Source organism: Carcharodon carcharias, chromosome 1 (genome assembly GCF_017639515.1).
Source record: "Carcharodon carcharias isolate sCarCar2 chromosome 1, sCarCar2.pri, whole genome shotgun sequence".
In the NCBI taxonomy this organism is placed as follows: Eukaryota; Metazoa; Chordata; class Chondrichthyes; order Lamniformes; family Lamnidae; genus Carcharodon; species Carcharodon carcharias.
Window position 1 is genome coordinate 213,405,056 of NC_054467.1, and position 27,636 is coordinate 213,432,691.

The 27,636-nt window shown below is 43.5% G+C and overlaps 1 protein-coding gene across 8 annotated transcripts in view; it reads right to left on the reverse strand.

The window, feature by feature from the left end:
- Positions 1-27,636, reverse strand: part of znf532 (zinc finger protein 532) — a 195,147-nt gene that overhangs the window by 83,482 nt on the left and 84,029 nt on the right. For 7 of the 8 annotated variants that reach the window (XM_041185665.1, XM_041185655.1, XM_041185671.1 and 4 more), the window contains one exon: positions 2,023-4,514. In XM_041185665.1, coding sequence (XP_041041599.1) covers positions 2,023-4,488 — 2,466 coding nt within the window. In that variant the 5' untranslated portion in view covers positions 4,489-4,514. The remainder of the gene's footprint in view (positions 1-2,022; positions 4,515-27,636) is intronic. The other variant, XM_041185715.1, reaches the window with a different exon arrangement.

Consider the following 27,636-nt stretch of genomic DNA (forward strand, 5'->3'; position numbering starts at 1 on the left):
TCTGGCTGTTTGTCCAATTCTCCATCCCTTGGTGCCAGAGCATCCTTCCACCCATTCTTTGGAATTCCCTTCCTAAACCTCTCTTCCTCTCCACTATCTTCTCCTAAAAATGTTCTCAAAAGCTCAGCTTTTCAACCAAAGAAAGGAAGAGCTTGCATTTGTGTAGCCCTTTTCCATGAACAAAATGCCCCAAAGCACATGGGTTATTTTTAAAGTGCTGTAATGTAGGAAATTGCAATCAATTTACTCTCAGCAAGGTCCCACAAACAGCAAAGAGATAAATCACCAGGTTATCTGATATTAGTGATGTTGGCTGAGCAATAAATACTACCCAGGGCCAAGCTTCTAATCACCATTCTTAATCTCTCTCATTTTAATTCATCACTGTTTCCTCATGGCCATTCATAGACTGCTTTGGAACATTCTTTATGTTAAATACTACACAAATACAATTCGTAGATAGCTAGAAGACCTGGAAACTCAGCTGGCTTCACTGCATAATTTATTTAGTTCACAGTGTTACCAGTCACTCTTAGTATCTCCTCCCTACTTGCATCATTAAGTACTGATGTCAATAAGCAAAAATATCTCCACTAAAAGCGAACAGGAATGAACAGGAAAAAAATCAAAAGATGGTATCATAATTCTTTTTAACATTTATTTTAAATTGTCCCCTCGAGTCAATGAAAATAAGGAGAGAAGTAAAATGGGCTGCCGACTATCTTCCGCTTTGCACTATTTCAAAAAGTCAATAGCTACCCGACTGTTTTCATTAGTGTATATATATCTCAAGCTGCTGCTGCCAACAGGTCTTGGTGTTCTGATTTAGAATTTATTCACCAATGAAATAGCAGTTCCAAGAGCATCCCTTTGCAAGCCCCAGGCTCACCAAATCCACACTAGACAGACTGACAAGTAAGAATGTAAAATATTTGCTTAATTTTTGCGGGCTTGGTCACCAGGGAACGTAGGCAGTGGATCTGAATTTGGACACTCCTACTGCAGTGGAAACACAGTAGAAGTAGTATTCTAAAAAGATGTATTCAAAGGCCTTCTTCATCAGAACCTATCTTGTATCACTGTAAATATGTTGTGCCATAATGAAAAATCAAAGGATTAATTTTAAGAAATCATATTAAGTCACATCACATACAGTTTTGTAAGAAGCCAGGCCAACTGAGTACAAAACAATTCAGAGTCCACACAGCTGACACCAGCTTTAAAATTTCTGTTTATAATTCTCTGTACAATTTTATTATCCTTGATTAAGACCTTCCCCCTCAAAAATCTATTGCTCTTATTATCTCGGCTTGCATTCCAATGCTTTTTTTGACCAGCCTCCCATTTTCCACCCTCAATAAACTTTGCTGCTCATGATGTATATTTTAACTGGAACTAAGTCCCATTCACTCATCATCCCTTTTCTCACAGAACTAGACTGGCTCGTTGTCCACTGTCATCTCAGCTTTAAAATTCTCATTTTTGTTTGCGAATCCTCCATCATCTTGCTCCTCCCGTTCGCTGTAATCTCCTTCAGCTCAGCAACCCTCCAATACTTTTCCAACTCTAGTCATTGTGCATCCCAACTTTTTCCACTCCGTCACTGGCGGCCATGCATTCATCCATTCAGGCCACTAGCTCCAGAATTCCTTCTCTAAACCTCTCCACCTCTCTCTCCTTGCTTAAGACACTGCTTAAAATCTACCTCTTCAACCCAGTTTTTAAGTCACCTGCCCCAATATCTCCTTTCCTTGTTCGGTGTCAATTTTTGTCTGATTATGCTTCTGAGAAGCACCTTGGGACATTTTTACATTTACATTAAAGGGGTTTTATAAATGCAAGTTGTTGTTGTTGTTGCTGCTGCTATCTGCTGCAGACATAATTAAAGAAGCATTTTCAGGAAGAATGTTATTCATTGTCCAGGTATATTTAGGAGGCCTGACAGGCCATTACTTACAGGAAACATTTGGCTATAGACAGCTAGAGAACAATTACCAACTCACTTAACACAGCTTGATTTACCTGTCCTCCTGCTTCTGCAGCATGTTGGAAATGTGTTGCGAGCAAGATCTCATCCAGAAACGTCTCACTGCACTCCAAACACTTCATGCCATGTCGGGAAAGCTTCGACGGATCCTCATCGAGGGGCATTGCTGGGAGAATGGGGGCATTGGCAGGCGCAGAGATCACTGCACTGGGTATGCTCGCAACAGTTTTTGCAACAGCACTTGCAGTGCCACCTGCAGATGTCAAGACCGGCGCAGATATAGTAGTGGCGGAAATAGTATTACTGGAACTGGGAATGATCATCTGGTCTGCAGGAATGGGTTTCATAATGAGATGGGAGCACTGCATAACCACACCCTTGTCTTTGTGCCCACGAGCATGTGAAAGAAGGCTGCACTTGTTGAAAAAGACCAAGTTCTTTGCACAGTGGTTGCATGTGACTTCAATCCGCACACTCCTCCGGTCATAATGCTGTGCCAAGCTCTTCTCCAAAGCAAATGAGTCACCACATTCTAAGCATTTGTACCCACGAAGCGGTATAGTGATATTAGCATTAGTTGGAGGATTAAGGTTAGGCGTGTAGATAGGGACTGGATTTACACTGCTCAGCACCTTGTTAAACGTCTCAACCACTGCATTCTGGGAATGGGCCACCACGTGGACTCGAGATACCTTTTTGGCAGGCTGGGTGGAAGCAGCAGTGATTAGTGCCTGCTTTATGGGCTGTTGCGCTTTGGAAAGCACCTGACGGAGTTCAGAAGTCGCTTGAGCAGTTTGAGGCAAAAGGTTAAGGTTAGCGAGGTGGACAGTCTTTGGCACGAGTTTGGCATTTGCAAGGCTGGATGCTGGTACCACCACTGTTTGTTGCTGCATAGCATTGGCAGCCTTCAGGATGGCACTGCTGGCACTCTGAACTGAGGCAGCAGAAATGACGGTGGCTTTGACTGTAGTGTTGTTCGCAAACTTCAGATTGATCACCTGCGATCCTGCCGTCTTCACAGCAGACACTGGAAGGAAAGCAGTGGCAACAGGTTTAATTGTAACCTGTTTCTGAGCAACTTCAGGAGACATTACTGTATTAGAAGCTGTAACAAGTGCCGATTGCATTGGTGTCGTAGGAGGCGAAGACACAGCAGACTCAGCAGGTGGAGACGACAAAAGTGATGAGACAACCATGGAGTTTGCCTGTTCTGGTCCTCTTCTACCAAGCTCTTGCTCAACATCTGGCATAATTCTGGTCACTGTTCTGGTAATTTCACCAGATGATGTTTTGATGGTCTTGATGCGGACCTTGGGGATTGCAGGCGGTGAGCTTGCGGGAGAGGAAGGGGACCCTTTCATGCTACTTTCACTTGACACGCTCCTGGGGCTATCGGGCTGTTTGATGGCTACTTTCTTCACCACTTCCATTGGGCTCTGAGGGCCCTCTGGAGATTTTTCAGTGACTCTAGGGCTTTCTCTAGATTCTTTTAAAACCGGAGAAGGCCCCCTAGAGACAGGCTGAGGTTCCTTATTGGTATCTGCTGCAGCCTTTTTAGCATTCAAAGCGGCAATTGCTGCAATGCACGAGGAAAGCTTGGAGGAGGACTTAGCCCTAAGATTTGAAGAACAAGTAACATTCACTCCGGTTTTCTCACCACTTTTGCCATCGAGGACTCTGTTATCAAGCTGCTTTTCAGAGGAACTTTTAAAACTCTTTTCAGCATCCTCGTCAGACAATTTCTCATCCACATTGCGGACCTTAAATGTCTCAAGAATCCCTGAATTAACACTGGGGCTTTCACTCTCTCTGTTGCTTTTCAATATCTTACCCTTTTCTTCAGCATCTGGGATGGACACTTCCTGCTTGACCGCGTTCTCCCCTCCTGGCTTCCTCGTCTTCTCACATTCTCGCTCAGCAGTCGGACCTGGAAGTACGTTCGCTTGAAAAACTGGATGGCTCTCCTCTTTGACATGTGGAGGATCATCAACTTCTATTTTATCATCATCCTCAAACTCTTCCGCACTAGAAATGGGGCTGAACTGATTAAACGCAGAATCTTTGAGTCCGGTACCTGGGCTATCAATGATCTCGGCTCGCGACAAATCTAGTTTTGCTTCGGTCCCCGGTGGGCCCTCGCACCTGACTGACTTACTGTCCGCATCTTTAGAATACCCATCGAGGGTTGTCACGCTGAGGAAGCCATTGTGTAAGCCATTGCCCGAAGAATGATGATTTTCTTTATCTAGGGCTGAGGTTTCCGTCGTTGTGGCCGCAGTCTCGCATGAATCAAGAGTTCGGATGTTTTTTACAATCACACTCACTACCCCATCGGGTGCCGAGGGGACCTGGGCATCCTCATCCACAGGGATGCTCTGTTTCAGTTGCCCTTCATTCTCATCATGTGCAGATTCAATTGCTGCTTTAGGGTCAACCTGCATATCTGGGATGTCAAAAGCAGCAAGCAGGTCATCGAAATCTGGGGTTTTCATATCCCCCATGATCGTCAATTTATAGGTGTGCAAAGCTGCAAGAACAACAAAAAAAGAGTTACACCTTTTGACATCAATAATGGTTTTCTTGTAATTTACAAACTGACAATTTGACTCCTTTCCTGGGTCAGCTACTTTAATTGGTGAAATTACTATTATGTAAACTAGATACCAATGGGGCAAAATAAAATGCAGGAGGCATGTAAGAATCAATGTCTGAAAAATATCACTTTAACCAGAAACACAGACAATATGAATCTATAAATGCAACTTCAAATGGCAAGTTCTTTTTTGAGACTAATAATTGTATCTAAGGAGTAAATTTTGGTTTAAGGTTCAAATGTTTGCTATTTGAATGTAGTAGTTCATGCAAAATCCTGTCACAAATGTAGTAACCTCTGAAGAATAAAAAAAGAGAAAAAACTGTGCATTTATATGGCACCTTTAATGAGCTCACAATTACTCAAAACACTACATAGTCAATGGAGTATTTATGGAGTGAAGTCACTGTCACCATGTTGGGAAATGCAGCAACCAATCTGAACATAGCAAGGAAATAATAAATAACCAGATAATCTGTTTTAGTGATGCTGGTTGAGGGATAAATCTTGAGCAGGGCACTAGTTCAAATAGTGTCATGGGATCTTTTACTTCAACCTGAGAAAGCAGACAGGATTTGATCTAACTTCTCAACTGAAAAGTAGAGCTCCTCTAATAGTGCAGCGCTAACTAATTGCTGCATCAAAGAGTTAGCCTGGATTATATGCTCAAGACTCAGGAGTGGAACTGAAGAGTTTTGATGTAAAGAAAATCAAGCTTCACTAAAAAGGTCAATAATCGGTGATTCAGAAAACACAGCATTATGAATAGATCAAGAACATGCACAACCCATAGTGTAATGTTTCACAAAAAAATTATATGACATTGGAATTACTAACTGGCCTTTTACACACACTCCTTCTACAACCTCCAATAGGAAAGACACCTATGGAGCAAATATCCACAGCAACAACCACTTATTCAACATTAAATAGGCTAATGCCACTAGTCATAAATAGAGTTCATATGGCCCCAAAAAAATTACATGAAGGGCTAATGGTGCTGACACCAAGGGGAGGATTTTCCCCTCGTCGGGGGTGGGGGGCACAACAAGCAAGCCCAGGAACAGATGCGAGACCAACCGCCGCCCACGGTCGGGCTCCGCACATGATTTCACGCTGGCTGGCCAATGCCAATTAACTAAGAGCCTCAGCGCTGCCGGGGTGGGGGGGTGGTGGTGGTGGGAGGAGCGTGAGTGCTGAAATGTGTGCATGCGCAGGGGAACACGCACTGATAGCTTCCTGAAGGCATAGAGCTGCCTCAGGGAGCTGGCAGGTTTTAATAAAAAAATAAAGTTTTTACATATGAGACAAACATGCCCCCACATGTGACTCAGTCACATGAAGAGGGACATGTGAAAAAGGATGTTAAAAAAACTTTTATTGTTTTTATGGTAAGTATTGGAAACCTCATCCCACCCATGGATGAGGTTTTGTTAAAAATGCAAAGGCTGCCTGGCCTATTCGCCCGCCCATCAATCAAACAGTTGAGCAGGCAGCGAAAAATGCAGCTCAATTAATTAGTTAATGGCGTCTTAGTTGTTGGCGGGCACATTGCCGCCTCTCTTGCGCGCCCGCTAACCAAAGGATCACAAGAGAGCACGATGATGTCGGGACGCTCACTCAATGTCATCGTGCATTATTTCACTCTCGTTCAGATCGAGCGTACGCCCGCCCACGAGACGAAAAATTCTGCCCCAAGCCTTGCACTGCATACAAAATACACAATGCCCTGCTCATCTACATTTGATTAAACGTAATGCAGGCAGAATCACAACTAAAGAATGAATGTTCCCTTCCTTTTTGACTAAAAATCATAATTGAACAGGCTGAGGAAATTCAATACGATGTCAGCATGTTACCATTTGATAGAGATAATATCAGCAACAAAGCAGTAATATGTTGCTAGAAATGTGGGGTGAATTCCATGTTACATGTTAAAAAGCAATTCTGACAAAGGAAGACTTATGATTCCAGATTACCTCTTGTCCAACAGTTTTCATAAGAAACTCACAATGAAGATTATCTCTCAAAACCAACACTTAGACGCATAAACGCGAACCACAGATCCTTTCAAAGTTCCATTCAAAACCATCATCTCCAATCATGGACAATCTCAACTCCTTTCACTTAGCAAAAAATAACTCAGATTTTTTTTTTAATTTTCCTTTCTTTTTATCAGGCATAGTTAACTCTCTGCAAGTATTTCAAGTAAACATTCTGGTGGAGGGTGAATATGGGTTACCCAGGCAGCAGCAGGGAGGTGTGACCTGTCAGCGAGGGATCCTGTCAACTCAGTGAAATTGCATCAACCGTGCAGCAACAAGGGGGTGCTACTCTTTGGATGGAGGCACCCTCATTTCAGGCAAATATATAGTAAAATTTCCAAGTCCACATTAATAATGGAAACTATTCATGTAAATTTATCATTCATCCATGGCTGATCCCTCCTGAGCTGGTTTTGCAGAGCTGCTGGCCTCTCATTGGCCTGTAGCCCTCAGGAGTTGGATTTCTGCCCTACCAGAGCCTTAATCAAGTGGAAGGCCCACTGTTACCCAGGTAAGGGCCTGATTACCTGATAATTGCATCGGGCCTATCGGAGGGAAGCTACACAGGGTTCCCACTGGTCTTGAATACACTGCCTGAAAGGGAAGTGGATTCAACAGTAACTTTCAAGAGGGAAATGGATAAAGACTTGAAGGGAAAATATGCAGGGTTCTGGGGGATGGGACTAATTCAATAGGCCAGCAAAGGAGATGGGCCAAATGGTCTCCTTCTATGCTGTATGATAATATGATTAAGATGCTGTGCAGAGGCTCACTTACTATCCTTACGACAATTGTGCAGGACATTGGTGAGACCACACCTGGAGTACTGTGTGCAGTTTTCATCTCCTTACCTAAGGAATGGCATACTTGCCCTAGAGGGAGTACAAAGCAGGTTCACTAGATTGGTTCTAGGGGTGAGGGGATTGTCCTGAGAGGAAAATTGAGTAGAACTGGCTATATTCCCTGGAGTTTAGAAGGATGAAAGGTGAATTCTTAAGGGGCTTGAAACCCTGGATGCTGAAAAAATATTTCCACTAGCTGTGGAATCTAGAACAGTGTCAGAAGAAGCAGCCAGCCATTTCAGACTGAGATGAGGACAAATTTCTACACTCTAAGGATTCTGAACCTTTGGAATTCTCTATCCCACCAAGCTGTGGATGAACAGTCATTGAGCATATTCAAAACAGAGGTCGATAGATTACAGGGTACTAGGGTGTTAGTGAAGTAGAATTGAAGTGGAAAATTTACCATGATCTTACTGAATGACGAAGCAGGCTTGAAGGGCCTAATGGCCTACTGCTGCTCTAATTTCCTATGTTCTTATGTAGATCCTATGTCATGTGATTGTTGCTGAGGTTCTGTATCAGCCTTCCTAAAAAACCTTGTGACGAAGGGGAGGAATGTCTCTCATTACAGTTGTCTTCCACTTCACTGCATCAAAATACTTGTGCCGGCTCCAATAAATTCCTTATGCACAGCATGACAGGGTTGTGTGGCAGCTCCACTGCTACTCTCATTTACAATCTTGTGTCATTGTCCAGAGGTTCTGCTGGCAACCTCATGCTAATCTTTTAAGTGCTCAAGTACCTTTCAATCTATCCAACTCTAAAATGTAGCAGGTTCCTTGCTGGCAACATCACTTTTATTTTATTTTTTAAAAATATTCTGTGTATCTCAAACCATTTTAAAAGTTGAATATGCTATCGCTCAAATCTTAAATTGGTGATTTGACACTTTGCTCGAACATGCTATTAAAACGCTTCTTACTCACAATTTTTGAAATCCGTCAATGCTATGACATCCCTGAATATTAAATGAGACTACGCTTTAAGCAGCTTGGCTATTCTGTCTTCAATTGGCACAGGGCCACATCATTATGCATTTCCATCAAAAGTTATAATTTACACCATAAAATTTCTTTACCAGTCAATATGGATCCAACTAATCAAAATATGACCAGGGAAAACATTCCAGCAATAACGTTGGTAAATAAACTTTAATCAGTCTGTATTTGTAGTAAATATCCCCAAGCATTTTGACAAAAAGGGATTTTGAGATGAGCAATGGTCAGATCAAGCATCTTGAATCCGAATGCATTGTGTAGTGTGATGCTGAGCAGCACAAAGTGGAAAGTTTGATCCTTTTTCAGGGGTGGAAGAACTACAATTAGACTCAGCACTGCTAGAAACAGGAGAGAGAGAAAAAAGCTAACTTCTCCAATCTATACACATAATCGTGCTAAATGGGATCAATTTTGAACAGATCTAGCAGCTCAAGACTAGGCATCCATGAGGGGCTGTGGGCCATCAGCAGCAGCAGAATAGTTCTCAAATACAATCTGTAACCTCATGGACCAGCATATCCTCCACTCTACCATTACCATCAAACCAGGGGATCAACCCTGGTTCAATGAAGAGTGCAGGAGGGCATGACAGGCGCAGCATCAGGCATACCTAAAAATGAGGTATCAACCTGGTGAAGCTACCACTTGCATGCCAAACAGCATAAGCAGCAATGGGAAGGTGGTGGCATAGTGGTATTGCCACTAGACTGGTATTCCAGAGACCCAGGGTAATGCTGTGGGGACCCGGGTTTGAATCTCATCACGGCAGATGGGGAAATTTGAATTCAATAAAAAAAAGTTCTGGAATTAAAAGTCTGACGATGAACATGAAGCCATTGTCAAAACCCATCTGGTTCACTACTGTCCTTTAGGAAATCTGCTGTCCTTACCTGGTCTGGCCTACATGTGACTCCAGACCCACGGCAATGTGGTTGACTCATTCTGAACAAGGACTATTAGGGATGGACAATAAATGCTGGTCTAGCCAGCAATGCCCACATCCCATGAATGAATAAAAATAAAGCAGCAAGTGATAAACAGAGATAAGTGATCCCACAGCCAACGGGTCAGATCTAAGCTCTGCAATCCTGCCACATCCAGTAGAGAACTGTGGTGGACAATTAAACAACTCACTGGAGGAGGAGGCTTCACAAATATCCCCATCCTCAATGATGGAGCAGCCCAGCACAGCAGTGCAAAAGATAAGGCTACAATCATCAACCAGAAGTGCCAGCAGATGATCTATCATGGCCTCCTCCGGTGGTACCCAGCATCACAGCCAATTGGTCTTCAGCCAATTCGATTCACTCCATATGATATCAAGAAACAGCTGAAGGCACTGGACAGTGCAAAGGCTATGGGCCCTGACAATAAACCGGCAATAGTACTTGTGCTCCAGAATTTGCCGTGCCTCTAGCAAAGCTGTTCCGGTACAACTACAGCACTGGCATCTACTTGGTTATGTAGTAAAGTGCCCAGGTATGTTCTGTACCACAAAAAGCATTCCAACACGGCCAATTACCGTCCCATCAGTCCACTCTCCATCATCAGTAAAGTAATGAAAGAGGTCACCAACAGTGCTATCAAGCGGCTCTTGCTTAGCAATAGTTTGTTCACTGCCCAGTTTGGGTTCCGTCAAGGCCACTCTGCTCTTGACCTCATGATAGCCTTGGTTCAAACATGGACAAAAGAGCTGAAGTCCCGAGGTGAGGTGAGAGTGACTGCATTTGACCGTGTGGCATCAAGGAGCCCTAGCAAAACTGGAATCAATGGGAATCGGGGGGAAAACTCTCCACAGGTTGGAGTCATACCTAGCACAAAGGAAGATAGTTGTGGTTGTTGGAGGTCAATCATCTCAGCTCCAGGACATCACTGCAGGAGTTCCTCAGGGTAGTGTCCTCAGCCCAATCATCTGCAGCTGCTTCATCAATGACCTTCCTTTCATCATAAGGTCAGAAGTAGGGATGTTCGCTGATGATTGTACAATGGTCAGCAACATTCACGACTCCTCAGATACTGAAGCAGCTCATGTCCATACAATATCCAGGCTTCGGCTAACAAATGGCAAGTAACATTCGTGCCACACAAGTGTCAGGCAGTGATCGTCTCCAACAAGAGAGAATCTAACCATCCGCCCTTGACGTCCAATGGCATTACCATCATTTAATCCCCGCTAGCAACATCCTGACGGTTACCAGAAACTGAACGGGATTAGCCATAGGAGGAGGAGGTTGCATAGGGGTATTATCACTGGACCAGTATTCCAGAGACCCAGGGTACTTCTCTGGGGCCCAGGTTTGAATCTCACCATGGCACCAAGAATTAGAAGTCTGATAATGACCACAAAACCATTGTTGATTGTTGTAAAAACCCATTTGGTTCACTAATGTCCTTTAGGGAAGGAAATTTGCTGTCATTACCTGGCCTGGCCTACATGTGACTCCAGGCCCATCGCAATGTGGTTGATGCATTAAAAAAAATGCCTTCTGAACAAGGGCAATTAGAGATGGGCCATAAATGCTGGCCTAGTCAGCGCTGTCCATATCCCATGAATGAATTAAAAAATATATAAATACTGTGGCTACAAGAGCAGGTGTCCTGTGACGAGTAACTCACTTCCTGACTCCCCAAAGCATGTCCACCAAGGCACAAGTGTGATGTAATACTCCCCACTTGCTCCCACAACACTCAAGAAGCTTGACACCATCCAGCACAAAATAGCCCACTTAATTGGCACCACATTCACAAACATTTGCTACCGACCGACGCACAGTAGCAGCAGTGTGTATCATCTACAAGATGCACTGTACCTAGGCTCCTTAGATAGCACCTTCCAAACCCACAACCATTACCATCAAAAAGGACAAGGGCAGCAGATAGATGGGAACATCACCACCTGGAAATTCCCCACCAAGTCACTCACCATCCTGACTTGGAAATACATCGCTGTTCCCTTATTGTCAATGGGGCAAAATCCTGGAACTCCCTTTCTAACATGTGGGTTACAGTGGGTGTGCCTACACCACATGGACTGCAGCAGTTCAAAAAAGCAGCTCACCGCCACCTTCTCAAAGGCAAGTAGGGATGGGCAATAAATGTTGGCCCAGCCAGCGAAGCCCATGTCCCATGAATGAACAAAACAAAAACTGGTACAATTCTAGTTAAACTTCTCTGCAACCTTTGAATATGCTTTCTGAAGTGTGGTACTCAGAATTGGACACAGTATTCTGTGACGCTACCCAGTGATTTGTAAACGTTTATTACATGTTCTTTGCTTTTGTGCTCAGGGGGCCAGATTTCCCCAGCCCTAATCGGGCTGGAGCAGAGATGGCCCAGTACAAAAAAATGGCCACCATGTCACATGGTTGGAAGTCCCAGCTCAGTTTTTAACCTCCCCAATATTCCTGAGGGCCAGAGGGAGCCCTCAGAACTGGCCTACAGCCATTATCACAGCAGATAGACTCACTCACTCACTTTTCCATTTCAGGGTGGCAGGGAGTCGGAGCCTATCCCAACAGGCAATGGATGCTAGGCAGGGTATACCCAGGACAGGGCACCAGTCCATCGTAGGGCACGGACACACACACGAACACACACACACACACGCACAATTTACTGTAGCCAATACACTTGGGGCAAAAGGTGAGATGAAACCCCTGCACCCAGAAGAAACCCACACAGACATAGAGAGAACGTGCAAACTCCACACAGACAGACACCAGAGATCAGGATCGAACCCAAGTCCCTGGAGCTGTGAGGCAGCAGCGCTAACCACTGTGCCACCAAGCAAATAAATTCATTGAGGGCTTATTAAAAGCTGGTGTCCCACAATTTTCTGGAACAGGATCTGCAGTTTAGCAGCTGTCTGTGTCAGCCCTGATGCATGAAGGTGAGGACTGTGTCTGAGACAAGTCATGGAGGTGGGGGGAGTTTACAATGGTAAGTAAAATGTTTCTCAAAGTTTAAAAGGTTTAATTTGAAGTAAATTGCAGTAGCCCAGCAGAGGTCAGGGGAGGAATCAGCATTAAGAACTTTTCCAGTTCAGGGGGTTGTCACCCTCCTGGCATCACGTAGCTATCGGAGAAGTGGGCATGGCTGTCAGACTCTACATGAGCACCAGGAAAGTTGCAGCTGGAAATGGATGCTGCACCCTCAGAAACTGAAGTGACGAGAATGAGGAACACCAGCCAGCACAAGAATGGCAGAACGCCGGGATTCGGTGGGGGGGATGAAGGGCATGAAGGAGGATACACTATGCTAAGCACAGGATCTTCAGGCAGAGACAAAGATATCTGGTCATGATAGATCATGAACTCTCTCCTCTATCCCCACCCCCTTTCCGATTTTTCCCCCTCCTTTTTGTTTTTTCCAATAATTTATATAGATTTTTCTTTTCCTACCTATTTCCATTATTTTTAAATGTATTTCCATCCATTGTTTTATCTCTAACTTTTAGCCTTTTTCGATTCCTTCATCCTACCCCACCCCCACTAGGGCTATCTGTACCTTGCTCGTGCTGCTTTCTATTTCTAATTAGCACATTCCTTTAGATAATATCACCACCTTCAACACCTCTTTGTCCTTTTGTCTGTGACATCTTTTGGTTATCTCCACCTATCACTGGCCCTCTATCCAGCTCTTCTTGTCCCACCATCCCCCCTTAAACCAGCTTATATTTCACCCCTTTTCTATTTTTCCTTAGTTCTGTTGAAGAGTCATGCAGACTTGAAACGTTAACTGTGCTCCTCTCCGCAGATGCTGCCAGACCTGCTGAGTTTTTCCGGGTATTTTTGTTTTTGTCAAAGATACCTGGAGCTGACTGAGAACCAGTGCCAAAGGACTCAGTGACTCTCTCGGGATTTGGTCACAGATATATGTTCCCTCGTCAGTTTGGAACTCTGCTACATCTCACAGGTGGCTGCACACTGGTGCATTACCCAAGTGACAGACTCCTCATTCACCGAGGCTGGACAACACATCAGGATGATACGTGGTGGGGGAATTGCAGCTCAGAGGGCACTAGGTCTGGTGCCTGCTGCCCTGCAATACCTTCCTGCAAGGATCACGGTCATTGTGGTGGTCTCCATAACATCGCCCTCTTGAGAGTTGTGAACATCGAGGTACTGCATAGGCACAGCTCATTGAAGGAAGAGCAGGGGGTAAGAGAGGTGGAGGAATTGGAGGCAGAAAGAAATGATGCTGAACACAGCGGTGTCCCTGCTGCACAACAAGGTGACATCCCCCTGCCATCCTCCAGGATGAGAACCTCACTCCTCTCCCTCATGGGTGTCAGACCTGTGCCATGTCTTTTCCCTATGGTGCAGTGGCAAGCTTTGGCACAAACTCTCTCCCTCAGGACCACCAGCAGCCTTGGTGATGACTGCCTTAAGTGTCTGAAACCCGCCCCCGTCCCTACCCCCACCAGCTTAAATTGGACAGGAAATCTGTCTCTATATCAAATATGGGCTCGCCCGCGTGAAAATCCAGTTTTCCACCAGAGGTGGGTTTCTGACACAGAAACAGCCCAGGCCCCTGTTTTCTGTCTGCAAGAGGAAAATCTAGCCCTAGGTCTCTGCTTTTAACAACTAGTCATTGTTCAGTCTCACAAGTAAAGGCATGGCCACTTGAACAACATACCAGAGATTCACAGACACCCATGAAACCTTCCCCCTAATAGTGACCTCTTTCAAATCAGAAGGAAGACAGAAACCAAAGTGAGAACATTGGAGGGGAAAAAAGCTTTTGTTTTTGTGATAGAACATCTTTGCCTAAACAGATACAGTTAGTGTACATCAAGAGAGGCCTAGTTTGTGAAGAAAAAAGTTATATTCTTTATGTTTCTACAAACATTAATGTTGAAACTTTGAAGAACATCTTCTGCATACGCACTTCCAGTGGATATAGAGATTAGCAATTGGCATAGTTATTTGCATTGGTGATTCATTTCCTGCTCATACAATCTAATACTCTCTCCAAAGTAGAGACCTTCCTAAATGTGAGACCAGGTCATTATATTTATTACAAACTTAAATATGAAGGCTTCTTATATTTATTCAACACTTAATTTAGTTGAGCTGTAAATGGTGTGCCTGACAGCTGTGTTTGAGTGTTACGCAGTTGCTAAACAAATCTAAATAACAGTGAACTGCTGTATTATCAGCTTCCACTGTATATCACTCATTAGCCTCAGGTTCAGGGAGGTCAGTGCTGCAATCACAAAGTAAAGGTTGATAGAAAGTTCTTATGGCATTCCATCACTACAGCATATTTTCTATTTAAATGCAGCTGTTTGTCCAATCTCCCAGCTCAAGACTAGCCCAGTGTCTATTTTAATACACCAGATTTTGAAGAAATATGTGCTGGGCTCCATTTGAACTAACCAGAAGGTAAAGCTGGTGTATGCCCATAACTCCATTACTTCAAAAGTGGCAAATGAAGGTAAGGTCTTTTTTCAAAAATTGTATGCAAGTCCTACCTATATTTAGTATCAGCTTTAAGTACATACCAAAATTACAGTTAAAATTGTTGTCGATTTGATGATTTGTAATTGCTTTTTTTAAAATTCATTCACGGGATGTGGGCTTCGCTGGCTGGGCCAGCATTTATTGCCCATCACTAGTTGCCATTGAGAAGGTGGTGATGAGCTGCCTTCTTGAACCGCTGCAGTCCACGTGGTGTAAGTTAGGGAGGGAGTTCCAGGACTTTGAGCCAGTGCCAGTGAAGGAGTGGCTATACATTTCCAAGTCAGGATGGTGAGTGACTTGGGTGGTGGTGGTGGTGGTGGTGGTGGTGGTGGTGGTGGGGGGGGGGCGGCGGGGGGGTGGAGTTTCCAGGTGGTGGCATTCCCATTAATCTGCTGCCTTTGTCTTTCTAGGTGGTAGTGGTTGTGGGTTTGGAAGGTGCTGTCTAAGGAGCCTTGGTGAATTCCTGCAGTGCATCTTGTAGATGGTACACACTGCTGCTACTCTGCGTTGGTGGTGGAGGGAGTGAATGTTTGTGGATGGGGTGCCAATCAAGCAGGCTGCTTTGTCCTGGATGTTGTCAAGTTTCTCAAGTGTTGTGGGAGTTGCACTCATCCAGGTAAGTGGGGAGTATTCCATCACATTCCTGACTTGTGCCTTGTAGATGGTGGACAGGCTCTGGGGAGTCAGGAGGTGAGTTACCCGTTGCAGGATTCCGAGCCTCTGACCTGCTCTTGTAGCCACAATATTTATATGGGCAAGTCCAGTTCAGTTTCTGGTCAATGGTAACCTCCAGGATATTAATAGTGGGGGATTCAGCGATGGTAATGCCAGTGAATGTCAAGGGGAAAATTAATGTTCCTTTTAATCTATTATTTTGATTTCAAATTCCTTTTTATTTAGAAACTGACACTCCCCACTAATAGTCCAGGATGTGCCCTCTCCATTCTAGCCATTCAAACATTCAGTCCTGTTTCTCAGAATAAGGAGAAAGAACCTGATAGGAAGAAAGCCATCTTGAAATAGCAGTACGAGAAATATTTAATTAAAACGGTACCAACACTCAGAAGGTCCTTCTTCTTTAAATATATTTAGTGGGTAAAGGTCAGCACCACCAAGGACCGCAAAACTGGTGATAGCAAATGGATGCCTTTTATACAATCCACCTTATTTTCCTTGCCCAAGCTGAATTTCACCCTCCTGCATTCTTTCTGCACTTCATTGCCTCAGACAAGGAATACAGAGCTTACTCTAGTCATGCAATTCACAGGCAGTGTCACTTATAAAGATGGCGCTGGGGCAGGGGGAAGCAATAAGAAACAAGGAAAACAAAGGCTTTTAGCAGGTACAAGGGGAGCAAATCAGTGGGGGCATTAGTGGAGTACAGAAAGTGCAGGGCAGAGCTTAAGAAAGCAATTAGGAGAGCAAAGAGGGGATATGAGAAAGCTCTGGCTGGTACAAGTAGGGAAAATCCCAAGATATTCTATAAGTATATCAATGGGAAGAGGATAACTAGGGAAAGAGTAGGGCCCATTAGGGACCAAGGGGACAATCTATGGGTGGAGCCAGAGGACATCGGTAGAGTGTTGAATGAATACTTCACATCCATCTTCACCCAACAGAATGAGGATGAAGGTATCAAACGCGGGGAGAGGGATTGCGAGGTTCTTGAGCAAATTGGTATAGGGAGTGACAAGGTATTGGAGGTATTGGCAGGCTTAAAAGTGGACAAATCTCTAGGTCCGGATGATTTGTGTCCCAGACTGCTGAGGGAGGCAAGGGAGCAGATCGCAGGGGCTCTGATCCAATTTTTAATTCCTCTCTGGCCACAGGGGAGGTGCCAGAGGACTGGAGAACAGCTAATGTAGTTCTGTTGAAGGGTCATGAGGACTCGAAACGTCAACTCTTTTCTTCTCCGCCGATGTAGCCAGACCTGCTGAGTTTTTCCAGGTAATTCTGTTTTTGTTTTGGATTTCCAGCATCTGCAGTGTTTTGTTTTTATAGCTAATGTGGTTCCGCTATTTAAGAAGGGTTATAGAGATAAGCCAGGGAACTACAGGCCAGTGAGTCTCACATCAGTGGTAGGGAAACTATTGGAGAAAATTCTGAAGGAGAGAATCTATCTCTACTTAGAGAGGCAAGGTTTGATCAGGGTTAGTCAGCATGGCTTTGTCAGAGAGAGGTCATGCCTAACAAATTTGATTGAATTTTTTGAGGAGGTGACCAGGTGTGTAGATGAGGGTAGTGCAGTTGATGTAGTTTATATGGATTTCAGCAAAGCCATTGACAAGGTCCCACATGGGAGACTTATAAAGAAAGCAAATGCACATGGGATACAGGGTAATTTGATAAGGTGGATTCAAAATTGACTTAGTTGTAGGAGGCAGAGGGTGATGACAGAAGGATGCTTTAGTCACTGGAAGCCAGTGTCCAGTGGCGTACCACAAGGATCTGTGCTGGGTCCCCTATTATTCGTCATTTATATAAATGACATAGGTGACTATGTGGGGGGGTAGGATTAGTAAATTTGTGGATGACACAAAGATTGGCCGGATGGTTAACAGTGAGGTTGAGTGGCTTGGGCTACAGGAAGATATAGACGGGATGGTCAAATGGGCAGTTAAGTGGTAGATGGAATTTAACCCTGAAAAGTGTGAGGTGATACAGTTTAGAAGGAGTAATTTGACAAGGAAGTATTCAATGAACGGCATGACACTAGGAAGTTCTGAGGAACAAAGGGACCTTGGCGTGTGTGTCCATAGATTTCTGAAGGCAGAGGGGCATGTTAGTGGGGTGGTGAAAAAAGCATTTGGAACACTTGCCTTTATCAATCGAGGCATAGATTACAAAGTAAGGAGGTCATGTTGGAGTTGTATAGAACCTTGGTGAGGCCACAGCTGGAGTACTGTGTGCAGTTCTGCTCACCACATTATAGGAATTTGATTGCACTGGAGGGGGTGCAGAGGAGATTCACCAGGAAGTTGCCTGGGATGAAACATTTAAGTTATGAAGAGAGGTTGGATAGACTTGGGTTGTTTTTGTTGGAGCAGGGAAGACCGAGGGGTGACCTGATCGAGGTGTACAAGATTATGAGGGACATGGACAGGGTGGATAGGAGCAGCTGCTCCCCTTAGTTGAAGGGTCAGTCACGAGGGGACATAAGTTCAAGGTGAGGGGCAGGAGGTTTAGGGGGGATGTGAGGAAAAACTTTTTACCCAGAGGATGGTGACGGTCAGGAATGCGCTGCCTGGGAGGGTGGTTGAGGCGGGTTGCCTCACATCCTTTAAAAAGTACCTGGATGAGCACTTGGCACGTCATAACTTTCAAGGCTATGGGCCAAGTGCTGGTAAATGGGATTAGGTAGGTAGGTCAGGTGTTTCTCACGTGTCGATGATGACTCGATGGGCCGAAGGGCCTCTTCTGCACTGTGTGATTTGATTCTGTGAATAGCTACCCGATAATATTTGTACAGCACTGGATGACCTTGGTTGAAGTGAAAGGGTAGGTAATAGTCCGGACTAGTGATTCTCAATCCATAATTATCCAGCTCTTTTCTGGAAAATTGAAACCATTTTTAATACAGAAAGACTCTTCAAAATAACTCATCTTTGCCTCCTTTTCTTGGTGCACATCTATTTAGAAATCTGCTTTAAGAAGCCCTTAGACTCCATGGAAACTCAATTTTCAATCTGCCAGCAATAAACTGCTTATATCAGACAAATCAATTTTATGAAACAAATCACAAATTTTTGCCGGGATTATTTTCCAATCAACAAAGATTATAAATTAAAAATATACTAGCTCAATTGTAAGGATCAGTAATTATACAGACATTACAGCACAGAAGCAGGTCTTTGCCAGTGTTTATGTTCCACACCAGCCTCCTTCCATCTTACTTAATTTATCTCTATCAACATATCCTTCTATTCACTTCTCCCTCATGTACATATCAAACCTTCCCTTAAATATATCTATGCTATTCGCACATATATGCCTTGTTGTAAACAGTTTCTCGACACTCTCATGGTAAAGAAGTTTCTCCTGGATTTATTAAGAACATAAGGAATAGGAGCAGGAGTAGGCTGTTAGGCCTTTTGAGCCTGTTTTGACATTCAGTGAGATTATGGTTGAGCTCCTTCCTCAGTTTCCTTTTTAAAAAAAAATCCCCCAATTCCCTTAATACCCAAAAACCTATTGATCTCTCTTGGATTTACTCACCGCTGAGCGTCCACAACTCTGTGGACAGAGAATTCCAAAGATTCACAACTTTTTAAAGTGAAAGAAATTTCTCCTGATCTCAGTCCTAAATGGCCAACCCCTTATCTGAAGACTGTAAGCCGCTAGTTCTGGACTCCCCGTCAGTGGAAATATCCTCCTAGCATCTGCCCTGTCAACTCTCATAAGAATATGTTTCAATGAGATCACCTCTCATTCTTCTAAAGTCAAGAGAATACAGGACTATCCTCCTCAATCTCTCATCAGACAACCCCTTCATTCCAGGAATCAGTCTAATGAACCTTTGTTCCACTCCTTCGAAGGCAAGTATATTCTTCCTTGGGTAAGGAGATCAAAACGGTATACCATTCTCCAGGTGTGGTCTCACCAAGACCCTATACAATTCAGTAAGACTTCTTCAACTCTTATACGCCAATCCCTTTGTACTAAAGGCTGGCATACAATTTCCTTTCCTAATTGCCTGCTGTACTTGTATGTTAACTTTCTGTGATTCATGTACAATGATACCCAGGTCCCTCTGAATACAACCTTTCCTAGTCTCTCACCATTTTACAATATTTTGCTTTTCCAGTTTTCTTACCAAAGTGGGAAACTTAACAATTTTTCATGTGATATTACACTTTCTTGTTCACTCACCTACCTATCTATATCCTTTTTGCAGCTTCTTTGCATCCTCACAGCTTACTATCCCATTTAACCTGGCATCATCAGCAAACTCGGAGATGTTACAATTCAGGTGCAAGGAAAAACTCTCCGCTGGTTGAAGTCATGCCTGACACAAAGGAGGATGGTCCTGGTTACTGGAGGTCATAAGAACATAGGAGGAAATAGGAACAGGAGTAAACCAATCGACCCCTCAAGCCTGCTCCGCCATTCAATAAGATCATGGCTGATCTTCTTATGTTTTGATTTCCACATGCTCATCTAACCCCGATAACTTTTGATTCCCTAATCTATCTACCTCTGCCTTAAAAATATTCAGTGACACCCACCTCCATCACCTTCTGAGACAGAGAGTTCCAAAGTTATACAACCCTCCAAGAGAAAAACTTTCTCCTCATCTCTGTCCTAAAACGGCAACCCCTAATTTTAAAACAGTGCCCCCTAGTTGTGGATTCACCCACAAGAGGAAACATCCTCTCGACATCTACCTTGTCAAGGCAATTCAGGATCTTGTATACTTCAATCAAATCACCCCTCATTCTTCTAAATTCCAGTGGAAACAAGCCCTAACAGTCAACCCTTTCATCATAAGACAACCCAATCACTCCAGGTATCAATCTAGTAAACCTCCTTTGAACCTCGTCCAATGCATTTACATCCTTCCTTAAATAGGGAGATCAAAACTGCACACAGTATTCGAGGTGCAGTCTCACCAATGCCGTGTATAACTGAAGCATAACATCCTTACTTTTATGTTCAATTCCTCTCGTAATAAAGTACAGCTTTCATTAGCCTTCTTAGTTACTTGCTGTACCTGCATACTAATTTTTTGTGACTCATGTCTCATTCAGCATAGAAAAGTGTGAGGTCATATATTTAGGGAGGTCAAACAGTTACAGGGATTACACAATAAATGGGAATATACTAAGAGGGGTAGATGAAGCGAGAGATCTTGGCGTACAAATACACAGGTCCCTGAAGGCAGCAGTTCAAGTAGACAAGGTTGTAAAGAAGGCATATGGAATGCTCTCCTTCTCTGGAAGAGGTATAGAATGTAAAAGGATATGACGCTGGAATTGTATAAAATACTGTTGAGGCCACAACTGGAGTATTGTGTGCAGTTCTGGTCACCACATTACAGGAAGGATGTAATAGCTCTGGAGAGAGTGCAGAGGAGGTTTACAAGAATGTTGACAGGATTAGAAAAGTGTAGCTAGAAGGAGAGATTGGATAGGTTGGGGTTATTTTCCTTAGAACAAAGAAGGCTGAGAGGTGACTTGATTGAGGTGTACAAAATTATGAGGGGAATAGATAGAGCGGACAGGATAAATTTGTTTTCCTTGATGGAGAATTCTAGAACCAGGGGACATGGATTCAAGATAACTTGGAGAAGGTGTAGGGGGGACATGAGGGAGAACTTTTTTACACAGAGGGTAGTGGGTGGCTGGAATTCGCTGCTCAAGTTGGTGGTAGAGGCAGAAACTCTAAACTCTTTTAAAAATTAGCTGGATCTGCACCTTAAGTGCTATAAGCTGCAAGGCTATGGGCCGGGTGCAGGAAGATGAGATTAGAAAGGGCACTTGGGTATGCTCGGGCTGGCAAGGACAAGATGGGTCAAATGACTTCTTTTTATGCTGTAACTTTTCTATGGTTCCATGTTCTAGAACACCTAGATCCCTCTACACCTCAGAATTATGCAGCCATTCTCCATTTAAGTAATACTCTGCTTTTTTGTGTTTTCTGCTAAAGTGAACAACTTCACAGTTTCCCACATTAAATTCCATTTGCCAGATCTTTGCCCATTCACTCAACCCACCTATATTCATCTGCAACCTCCTGATGTCCTCTTCACAACTTATTTTCCTACCTATCTTTGTGTTATCTGCAGATTTAGCTACCATACCTTCACTCCCTTCATTTAAGTCATTAATGTAAATCGTAAAAAGTTGAAACCCCAGTACAGTCCCCTGTGGGATTCCACTGTCACATCCTGCCTATCCGAGAAAGATCCATCAATGCATACTCTGCTTTCTGCCAGCTTGCCTATCTTCTATCCATGCTAGTATGTTACTCCCTACACCATGCACTTTTATTTTCTGTAATAATCTTCAATGTGGCACCTTATCAAATGCCTTCTGGAAATCCAAGTACAGTACGTCTACAGTCTCCCCTTTATCCACTGCACATGTTACTCCTTCAAAAAACTCCAATAAATTGGTTAAACATGATCTTTATTTCACAAAACCATGCTGGCTCTTCCCAATTGCCTTGAGCTCTTTTAAGTGCACAGCTATAACCTCCTTAATGACCGATTTTAATAACTTCCCCACAAAAGACATCAAGCTAACTGGCCTATAGTTTCCTGTTTTCTGCCTCCCTCCCTTCTTGAATACAGCGGTTATATTTGCTACTTTCAATCATCTCAGTCCCAGAACATCGCTGCAGGAGTTCCTCAGGGCAGTGTCACAGGCCCAACCACTTTCAGCTGCTTTTCAATAACCTTCCCTCCATCATAAGGTCAGAAGTGGAAATATTCACTGATGATTGCAGCGTTCAGTATCATTTGCAACTTCTCAAATACTAAAGCAGTCTGTACGCACATGCAGTAAGAGCTGGACAACATTCAAACTTGGGCTGATATGTGACAAGTAGTATCTACACCAAATAAGTGTAAGCCTATTACTAAATTCAACAAGGGAGAATCTGTTGCCCTTGGCATTTCACTGGCATTACTATTGTTGACTCCTCCCACATTAAACATCCTGGGGTTACCATTGACCAAAAACCCAACTGGGCCTGCCATATACTGTAAATACTGTGACTACAAGAGCAGGTCAGAGACTGGGAATTCTGTGACAAGTAACTCAACCCATGACTCCCCAAAACCTGTCCACCATCTACAAGGTACATATCAGCAGAGTTATGAAATAGTCTCCGCTTGCCTGGATGAGTGCAGTTTCAACAACACTCAAGAAGCTCGAAACTATCTAGGACAAAGGAGCCCGTTCGATTGGCACACATCCGCCACCTTGAACATTCACTCACTCCACCACCAGTGCACAGTAGCAACAATTTGTACCATCTACAAGATGCACTGCAACAATTCGCCAAAAGTCCTTCAACAGCACCTTTCAAACCCACAAACTCTACCACCTAGAAGAACAAGGGTGAGAGACACCTGGGAACACCACCACCTGCAGGTTCCCCTGCAAGTCACGCACCATTCTGACTTGAAACAATATCACTGTTCGTTCACTGTTGCTGGGTCAAGAACCTGGAACTCCCAGCCTTACACCACTGTGGGCATACCTACACCACATGGAGTGCAGGAGTTCAAGAAGGTGGCTCACCACCACCTTCTCAATTAGGAATGGGCAACAAATGCTGGCCTAGCCAACGACGCTAATATTCCATGAACAGCTCTCACCTGAGTCATTAACATGGATTATAAATAGCTGAGGCTGAAGCACTGATCCTTGCAGTACCCTGCTAGTTACAGCCTACCAACTTGAAAATGGCTTGTTTACCTCTAGTCTCTATTTTCCATGCATTAACCAATCCTCAATTCATGTTAATATGTTAATATGTTATCCTCCTATCTCATGAGCCCTAATTTTATGCAATAATCACTTGTGTGCCCCCTTATTAAATGCTTTTTGAAAATTCAAATACACAACATCCACTGGTTCCCCCTTATCCACCCTGCTAGTTACAACCTCAAAAACCTTTAACAAGTTTGTCAAACACTATTTCCCTTTTATAAAATCCACATTAACTCTACCCAATCATGTTACGATTTTCTAAGTGCCATGTTACCAAGTTCCTAATAATAGGTTCTTGAGTTTTCTCTATTATTTATATCATTGTAAATGGCCTATTGTTCCCTCGTTTCTCACTCTCTCCTTTTTTGAATAGTCAGCTTATGATCCAATCCATGGAGACTATTTCAGAATCTAGAGAATTCTGGAAGATCAAAACCAATGCACTCATGATCTCTGTAGCTATCTGTCTTAAAATCTTCAGAAGGCGGCCATAAGATCTAGCGGATTCTTTGGCTTTGAGTCCCATTTTTTTCTCCAGTACTTTCTTTCTTCTTTACTAATGCTAATTTCTTTAAGTTCTTCAATCCCATTAGACCCTGGGTCCCCTGCACCCACCATCTCTCCCCTCCCTCCATACCCCACCACCCACACCGCTGCTGCCGCCGCCGCCGCCCCCCCCCCCCCCCCCCCCCCCCACCGCAATCTATGTGTGGAATGTCTTTTGTGCCTTCTACTACAAAGACAGATACAAATATCTCCGTGATTTAATTATTCCCCATTATAATTTCTCCTGTCTCTACCTGTAAGGGTCTTTTGCTATTTTCTTTCTTTTTATATTCCTTGATAAGCTTTAACAATCTGTATTTATGTCTCTAGCTCATTTACTCTCATATCCTATTTTCTCTCTCAGTTTCATATGTTCAGATTTTCATAGGAACATGGGAAATAGGATCAGGTGTCGGCCATTCAGCCCCATGAGCCTCCCCTGCCATTCAATTAAATCATAGCTGATCTTCTACCTCAACGTCCTTGACATCTAGAAATCTGTCGATTCTGAAGAATCAATTCAGTGACTGAGCCTCCACATCCCTCTGTGGTGGAGAATTCCAAAAATGTACCACTCTCTGAGTGAAGAAATTCCTCCTCATCTCATGCCTCCAGCTGTGTCGGGATGGAGGCAGATGAGCTTTATAAATGGCAGGCGGAATCCAATTCTGGAGTTCCTGGCCCATTCCCATTTCCAGCAATTTTTGTCAGTGTAGGATATTGGTGAGGGCAGCAAGCCAGTACGCAGCACTCCCGACCTTGCTGGCTACAATGTAGGGTGGGCATTTCAGACCCTCAGCAATTTTTCAGGAGTCGGGGCTTTTGTAGGAAATATGGTTCAGAGGAGGAGATCCCTAGTCTAGAGTGAGGAACCTTTTGACAGGTGAGTTTAAAAGATGTTCAGATGGTGTATGATAATATTTTAAAAGTATTTTAAGTATGTGTTTAAGGCTTTTGTATGGCTTTAAATATGTTTTCAGTGCAATGATTGATCACAGAGCTCTATCCTTAAAAGGTAAGAAGCCATTAAATTAACTAGCATTGTGTACGGGTTCAGGTGCATTAGAGTCCTTTCTCCACTTGATAAAGTCCTCCTTTGCATTCTATTGTATGGAGAACTAGATTTGAATGTACACAGTTTTATTTTCAGACTAATTTAATGCTCTAACATTTGCTGAGCCTTTGAAGAACTCTTCCAGTATCCATTAGGTACAGAACAAATGAGCCATATAACACTGGCAAGTCTTTCAAATACTCAATAAATAAAAAAGGCAATCAGTCATTCAACATTCCATTTTAAAAACATTATCCCTCTTACATCCCCATAAAATTACCAAACACAACCAGAGAAAGTCCCATTGAAGAAACCTTGAATCCACTTAACACCTCTTAATCTTGTCCAAATAAACACACAAACATTTAAAACCCACTTCAAGGGAAGATAAACTTATTACAACCTCGTAAAACTGACAAACAAAGCTAGGAGATCGCTTTGCAGCTATGTAAACAAACTTCAGCCAAGCGAAGTTTGTTAGTCGTTGTTGGAGTTCAGCCAAGCATTCATAATGAGGCCATCTGGCAACTGTATTGGGGGCAAGGCTGTTGGGAACTTGGCCAATATCCCAGCAGCCACCATACCAACTTGGTCACAACTGTAGTCACAGGCCGCCCGATGAAGGGGCAACTCCCTCCACAATGGCGCTCTGGCAGCTGTGGCCGCTGTAAAACATCTTATAATATGCTCAGATAGCACCTCCATCTTGAGGCGCCCTCCCTGTCTTACCTACTTTGACAGCGGGACTGCCACTCTCTCCATGCTGGAAGGTCTCCTATTGGCCTTCCATACTTGGAAGCCCACCTGTCATCCTTAATTGAATGGTGACCCACCTTCTGCACAAAAATTACGCTGCCGCACAGTGCGGGGTTGGGACTCTGAAAACATCCTGACTTCCAGGTTGTAACTCCAAAATGGAAATCTAGCCCATATTAATTACAGCACAGAAGGAGCCCATTTGGCCCACTGAGTTAATGTGCTCTCTGTAGGGCAATCCCATTCTTCACTTTGCCCTTAAGTTTACTTCCCTCAAGTGCCCATCCAATTTCCTTTTGAAATCATTGATCGTCTCTGCTTCCACCACCAGGTAGCGAGTTCCAGGTCATTACCATTCACTGCATGAAAATAGATCTTCCTCAAATCTCCCCTGTATCTCTTGCTCAAAACCTTAAATCTGTGCCCCCCAGGCCCTGGACCAGTAACTAAAGGGAACAGCTTTTCTTTGTCCACCATATCTAAACCTGCCAAAATTTTGTACACCTCTATCAATTTTCCTTTTACTCTGTTTTGCTCGAAGGAGAACAAACTGAGTTTCTCCAGCCTAGTCTTGTAGCTAAATTCCTCATCCCTGGAGCCATTCTGGTAAATCTCTTCTGCACCCTCTCATGAATCATCACAGTCTTCCTAAAATGCGATGACCAGAACCAGAGTCAAAACCATCTTAAATGTATTCCATGAACTCATCCTCCACACTATTACTGCAAACTTAGTTTGCACAGTCTATATGAAAATTAACACTCTCATGATTACAGTATTACCCTTGTTACAATCAACTCTAATTTCTTGATTTATTCTCTGTCTGACACCACAATTGCTTTTAGAAGGCTGATAAACTACTCCCACATGGAGTTTTCAGCGCCTTGTTGTTTCTTGGCCCCACCCAAACCGATCCTGGATCTTGATTTTCTAAACTGAGACCTTTTCTCTCCACTGTCTTTATTCCATCCTTCTTCTCAGGCTACCTCCTTCTTTTCCATTTTGCCTATTTCTTTCAAAAGTCAAGTATACTGAAATATTTAATTCCCAATCTTGGCCATTCTGCAACCATGTCTCTATAATTGTTATTGGATCAAACCCATTTTTTTTTCTATCTGCGCTATTAATTCATCTATTCTGTTGTAAATGCTTTGTACATTCAGATAAAGCGTCTTTAGCTTCAACTTTTTTCCTATTTTTCCCTAATGTCACCTTAATTGCTAGCAATTAGCCATAGTCCACAAAGAACCATAGGCATCTGTCTCCATTATTGGGAGACAATTGATTATATATAACCTGAGGGTCACCACTCCACAAGCATGGGACAAGTGAGGAGGTAGGCCTCCATGAACTACCATGCTCCATTAACTTAGTTAAGCTCTCTGTTCCTTCCTGACCCATTCTGCTTATTTTTACCAAATTGCTACTCTGCTCTACAGCTTTGACATTTCTCATACTGCTTTTGACACAAATTGAGAGAAATGTTGGATAACATAGAGACAAAATGGCTGAAAGCTCCACCATCAAAAGGCTAAGTGGAAGAGATAGGGGTTGGGGGTGTTGGTGGGGGCAATCGGGTAAGAGATGTAAAAAAGGTCAGAAACATGTGAGGCTGCAGAAGTAAGCTTGAGCAAGAACCAAAACAGAAAATGCTGGAAAAAAACTCAGCAGCTCTAACAGCATCTGTGGAGTGAAAAAAAAACAAAGTTAACGTTTCGAGTCCGTACGACTCTTTGAGACCCTTCTTATCCCTCCTGGCCGAATTTGTAAATGACGATGAGGATGTTGATTCCATGGTGGTGTGGGCTGGGAAGCCAATAGAGCTTTGCTAGGATTGAGGTAACATGGATTTGTGAAAGACAAATAAGAATACTTCCTTGATTGTGAAATAGTGGGATTCCTGTGTCTAT